The 6,238-nt window shown below is 48.0% G+C and overlaps 1 protein-coding gene across 1 annotated transcript; it reads right to left on the bottom strand.

The window, feature by feature from the left end:
- Positions 1–611: 611 nt before the first annotated feature.
- LOC119268400 lies at positions 612–2,493 on the bottom strand. Its single transcript, XM_037550017.1, has 5 exons — positions 2,040–2,493; positions 1,860–1,940; positions 1,353–1,423; positions 1,215–1,280; positions 612–1,134 (listed from the first exon to the last, which is right to left on the bottom strand). The coding sequence occupies exons 1-5, from the start codon at positions 2,101–2,103 to the stop codon at positions 877–879; spliced, it is 540 nt and encodes a 179-aa protein (XP_037405914.1). The 5' UTR covers positions 2,104–2,493; the 3' UTR covers positions 612–876.
- Between the last annotated feature and the right edge of the window lie 3,745 nt (positions 2,494–6,238).

Raw genomic sequence — 6,238 nt, 5'->3', positions numbered from 1 at the left:
ATTGCGGGGTGAGAAGGGGGAGATCATCTTCTCGGCATGTAGGCATCTTCACACTTGTTGTGATGCGCTTGAAGCTGAGCTTTGTGCGTGTGTGGAGGGTTTATCCCTTGCTCTTCAACGAAGTAATTTGCCTATTGCTATTGAGATGGACTCCAGTTCGGCGGTGGCTATGATCCAAGATCCGGGTGTTGTGGCGACTTGCTGTGTTGGAACAAGGTCTTTCTGGCCTCTTATCTGATCTGGCCCTCTCTTTAGATTTTGGTAAGGTCCAGTTTCTCCAACCCTGTTTGGTTAGTACTCCCTCCGTGAACTAAGAGGGAGTACATCTCATTGCCAGCGACAAGGGTCTTCATAACCTCCAACGAGCGGCAAACAATCGAAGGAAGATGGCCATGAAGGTTTTCAATGTATATTTATCTTTATGGTCGTTTTGTGTAGAGTTGTCGTTTTGTCCTGTTTTCTCTGCAAAACACTTCCTCCATCCCAGAATAAGTGTCTCAACTTTGTACTATAACTCTAATATAAAGTTGTACTAAGTTTGAGACACTCATTTTAAGACAGAGGGAGTATTATATATAACACCCTTTCGGTGTCTTTTCTAAAAAAAAAAAGGAGACGCTAAAACTACATAGAACCCCATTCTGTGTTCTCTTCAAGGGCATTAAGCACCTGAACAATTCGTGAAGGAAACAGGATAGTACATGGAACGCTATTTCAGAACAAACGATATTGTCACACATTGTATTGCTGGAGTGGAGCATGACATCACTTAGCCCATAAGGATACAGCCCCCAGTTAACCTGAGCATCACACAGCACAAAACTTGGGTGTTCCTGAGAAGCAACAAAGCTCCCTGCCGTTGTTTGTCAAGGATGACTAGTTGAGAACAACAATCTTCTGTCTTTTATTGGGCTTCTTCCCTTTGGCTGGATTAGCCTCCGGTTTATCTGGATTGCCACATTTTTCTTTGCTAGGCATTTCAGGCTCATCGTCACCATCTTCATCGATATCATCTTCTGAGTCAGATGAGCTGCTAGCAAATGAACTTCCCAAGGGTGGGAAGCTGCTCATTGTCGCCTCAGCTGCATCCACAGCCTGCTCTGAATGAAGATCAGCTACACCGAGAATCAAATCCTGCAAACAGAACCATGCTCATCAGTTAGCTCAGTAACACTGTTTTCTCCACTATGTCCCTGAGGATAGATTAGCTTTACCATCTCAATATATTCCTTTTCATTTCCAGTGAGTGCTTCAATGTCATACTCCTCAGGAGGCTTGTTCTGCACAAAGATAAAATGGAGCTAAGTAACAGTAGGGACACTGATATAACGCAAAATCAATTAGAAGCCTACCTGCGCATCAAGCTGCAATTTCTCATTGGCCTTTGCCATCTCTCCCAAGAAATCCTTCACTTTTCCAAGAACTATGCAGCATTGCAACACCCAAGTTAAACAGAAAAATTCAGGGGAGAAGTACATAAGCCAACAAACAAATTCCTTTTGTATCTGTCCGCTTGGACATGTAAATATTTGTCAAACCTTTTCATTTAGAAAATTACAATGTAGAGGCTTTCCCAATGATATTTCAGTCAAAAAATTGTAAAACATAATAAGCCGACTCAAAGAAATTGTTTCACACAATGACCTACTATGTTAACAGCCCCAATAGCCGTATGGTTCAAGCTCGTTCTTAGCAACAACCAAACAGTGCCACTGATTAATGACTCGGAAGAACCAGGGTGAACACATACATGTTCATATGATTCTCTGATGAGCTTGGACTAAACAAACATATAATCAATCTCGCGCAACGGTTCATCTATTTTCGGAGCTGCACAGAGTAGCAACAAAAAGAGATACCTTGGCTCTTTGGGAGTGGGTCGGTGGGAGGCCCCGCCTTGCGCGTGCCCTTGTGCTGCTCCCTGCCCGCGAACAGCGATTCTGCAAATCACACAAAACCCCTAAACATTGCAAAGGAGGAAGGCAAACACCAACCAGAGAGGAATTTGGGGGAGGCGGGGACGGGGATGAGAGCCGCACCGATGAAGGAGGGTGGATTGGGCCCCGATGGGAGGTCCAGGAGTTCTTTGCTAGGCTCCCCCATGGCTTCCGACGAACGAGAGAGAAGGGTCACCACGACTCCGCGCAGTGTGCGCAGCGAGTGCGACGCCGGCGTGGAGAGCGAGATATAGAGGCGACGCTGCGCGTGCGGACAGCCGGCCACGGCACGTTCGACGACGGCGGCGGCGCAGGACGCAGGCACGTCTACCCGAGCACACGCGCGGGCGGCGAGTGTGGCCGATGGGGAGTTGGGGACGGTCGAGGAACAGGGCTGGAGAGCTGCGGCCGAACGGCGTCGAGAAAAGTGGGCGGAGCGAGCGTGCCGGCCGATGGGGACGGGGACATCCAGGAGGAGGACAGGCGAGGCGAGGCAGAGAGAGAAGAGAAACGAGAAAATATTGTAGGCGCGTGCGTGAGCGGCGGCGGGGAGGCAGGATGGATCGGACGCTAGGGCTTAGAAGCAGACCCCGGCACGGCCTGGCCTAAACGGGCTAAGCACGGCACGGCCCACCCAGGCACGGCACAGCCCGTTTAGTGCCGGGCCGGCACTCGTGCCGCGCTTCCTGGCCCAGGCACGGCACAGCGCGTTTAGCCCACCGGCTCGCCTGATTTGAGGCTATTTTGGGCCTATTTGGACTGTTTTGGGTGGCTAATATAAATAAAATTCTTATTTTTTTAGCAATCAACCACTTTATTTAGCACTAATAATGTTGCTAATACAAATAATATCTGGAGTGGAAATAAGCCAAAGATGGCGGCCCTTATCTAGAGTAGTTGCCGGCTTCGCATGATCATGAGCTTCGTAGTTTGCCTCCATCCCTTCATGAACAATGTTTGCTTCAGTGTAGTTTCTCCGCCTGGAATGAATCTCCTTGATGATGACCACCGATGTTCCCCTGAACTCACCCTTTAAATGATTGATCGTAGCAGCACAATCAGTAGCAATGTACATACTTGAAAGGTTAAGGTCTTCAGCTAGATAGAAGGCTTCACAGCAAGCATACGCTTCCAGAATCTTCGGATAGATGATCCCTTCATAGCATGTCACGGATGCACCAATATATATACCTTGACCGTCTCTGCAAATAGCAGCGCAAGCGCCTCTGTTCCCATGTCTGGATATGGCTGCGTCCAAATTAATCTTGGGTAATCCCCCGGGGGGGCATCAACCACTTTTAAAATAAAATTCTTAAAAATATAGAATTTGTAAGCGGGTCGTTGAGGGAGTCCTGGACTAAGGGGTTCTCGGGCGTCCGGCCTGTTGGACATGGGCCGGACTAATGGGCTGTGAAGATACAAGACCGAAGACTCTCTCCCGTGTCCGGATGGGACTCTCCTTGACGTGAAAGGCAAGCTTGGCGATCAAATATGAAGATTCCTTTCTCGGTAACCGACCTTGTACAACCCTAGTCCCCTCCGGTGTCTATATAAACCGGAGGGCTTAGGATCAAGATGATCATAATCATAGTCATACATGCTAGACTTCTAGGGTTTTAGCCATTACGATCTCGTGGTAGATCAACTCTTGTAATACTTATATTCATCAAGATCAATCAAGCAGGAAGTAGGGTATTACCTCCATAGAGAGGGTCCGAACTTGGGTAAACATTGTGTCCCCTGTCTCCTGTTATCATCGACCTTAGACGCACAGTTCGAGACCCCCTACCCGAGATCCGCCGGTTTTGACACCGACATTGGTGCTTTCATTGAGAGTTCCACTGTGTCGTCCTCAAAAGGTTTGATGGCTCCTTCAATCATCTACAACAATGTTGTCCAAGGGGAAGTCTTCCTCCCTAGACAGATCATCGTGTTCGGCGGCTTCGCACTGCGGGCCAACTCGTTTGGACATCTGGAGCAGATCGAAAGCTGCGCCCCTGGCCGCCAGGTCAGATTCGGGAGCTTGAACTACGTCGCGGATATCCGCGGAGACTTGATCTTCGACGGATTCGAGACCACGGTAGTCGCTCCCCGTCACCTCGATGAACATGACTTAGATCTGTCATCGGGCCATACCCAGGAAATTGCACCTGTAACCGCTTTGGCCTTAAATCCGGAGTAGGTCGCGCCATCCGAGGATGGGAAGCTCAACCCCGCCATGGAAGCCGCAGACTCCACGGTGTTGGAGCCGCACACAGACCTAACCTTCGGTAATGCCTGTGTCACCAGGACCTCGGACTCGTTTCTGGATGTAAATTCCAAACTATGTGCGTCCGCGCATGTCGAGCATGATCGGTCATCGATCGCCGAATTCAGCACCGCGGACATCTTCCGGCACTTGCCTTTGGGCGATGTGCTGAACTCATTAAAAAATCTATCCTTAGCGGGGGATTCACAGCCGAACTATATCCGGTTCGAACCGAAAGCTGATGACGGGGAATTTCGCTTCCCACCCGCCACCTGTTGGGTAACGTAGTAATTTTCAAAAATTTCCTACACACACGCAAGATCATGGTGATGCATAGTGCTACATCTTGAGCTTGCGTTGGTTTTCCCCGAAGAGGAAGGGATGATGCAGCAGAGTAGCGTAAGTATTTCCCTCAGTTTTTGAGAACCAAGGTATCAATCCAGTAGGAGGCCACGCTCAAGTCCCTCTACCTGCACAAAACGGTAGCTACTCGCAACCAACGCGATTAGGGGTTGTCAATCCCTTCACGATCACTTACGAGAGTGAGATCTGATAGATAAAATATTTTTGGTATTTTTGGTATAAAGATGCAAAGTAAAAAGTAAAGGCAAAGTAAATAGCAAAGCAAGATTAAAGTGATGGAGATTGATATGATGAGAATAGACCCGGGGGCCATAGGTTTCACTAGTGGCTTCTCTCAAGAGCATAAGTATTCTATGGTGGGTGAACAAATTACTATTGAGCAATTGACAGAATTGAGCATAGTTATGAGAATATCTAGGCATGATCATGTATATAGGCATCATGTCCGTGACAAATAGACCGAAACGATTCTGCATCTACTACTATTACTCCACTCATTGACCGCTATCCAGCATGCATTTAGAGTATTAAGTTAAAAACAGAGTAACGCCTTAAGCAAGATGACATGATGTAGAGAGATAAATTCATGCAATATGAAATAAACCCCATCTTGTTATCCTCGATGGCAATGATGCAATACGTGCCTTGCTGCCCCTTCTGTCACTGGGAAAGGACACCGCAAGATCGAACCCACAGCTAAGCACTTCTCCCATGGCAAGAACTACCAATCTAGTTGGCCAAACCAAACGGATAATTCGAAGAGACTTGCAAAGATAACCAATCATGCATAAAAGAATTCAGAGAAGATTCAAATATTATTCATAGGTAGACTTGACCATTGTGATGCCCGGGCAATTAGGCTACAGTAATCCCACGTTAATGATGCCACGTCACCACGGTTACTGTTGTTAATCTCGTGTTAGTTCAAAATAGATTCAAAATTCAAACTTAAAATAAAATCAAACGGTAAAGATTTTCAAACTTTAATACTAAAATGTTCGAGGGGTGACAAATAATGCGTAGGTATTTATGGTGGAGGAAACATCTTTTTATAAAGTAGTTAAAAGCACTAAATTAATAAAAACTGCAGTAAAACTAATATTTAATTGTCTTTTAAATACTAAACAAATTTAAACTAATTGTTTAGGGTGCCAAATCAATTGTGGTAGTGTCATAAGTATTAGTTCTAATTTAGGGGCTAGATTTATAATTTATAAAACAAAGGTAAAAATAAACAGAAAAGAAATTGAAAAAAAAGAGAAAAGGAAAACTAGCAAACAAAAAAAAGGGGAGAAAAGAAAACAGGACCCCCCTCCCCGCTGGACCACAAGTGGCCCAGCTGGCCTCGGCCGCTCGAACGGGCCGGCCCACCCCGGTCCACCTCCCCTACTAACCCCTACCTCCACCGAAACCTAACCCTAACCGGCACACGATCCCCACTCCCCCCCTCTCTCTCGATCCCGTCTGGATCGGGGCCCCAGCGCCCGATCCCGCCCACATCGTTGCCCCCGTCGCCCGTCGCCGCCGTTCGTCGGATCGCCCACCACCTCGTCGGACCGCCTCCCGGCCGAACCGCTCCGTCCTCGACCTCCTCGCCAGATCTGCGTCGCCCGACCCCGTCGCCGCCGGGTCGACCGCGCCCGCCGCCTCCCGAGGACCGCTCCGCCCGGAGCCCGCCCTCCCTCGCCGG

Source organism: Triticum dicoccoides, chromosome 3A (genome assembly GCF_002162155.2).
Source record: "Triticum dicoccoides isolate Atlit2015 ecotype Zavitan chromosome 3A, WEW_v2.0, whole genome shotgun sequence".
Taxonomy (NCBI): domain Eukaryota; kingdom Viridiplantae; phylum Streptophyta; class Magnoliopsida; order Poales; family Poaceae; genus Triticum; species Triticum dicoccoides.
The sequence above is the reverse complement of the archived record's forward strand: the minus strand, read 5'-3'. Positions and strand labels throughout refer to the sequence as shown.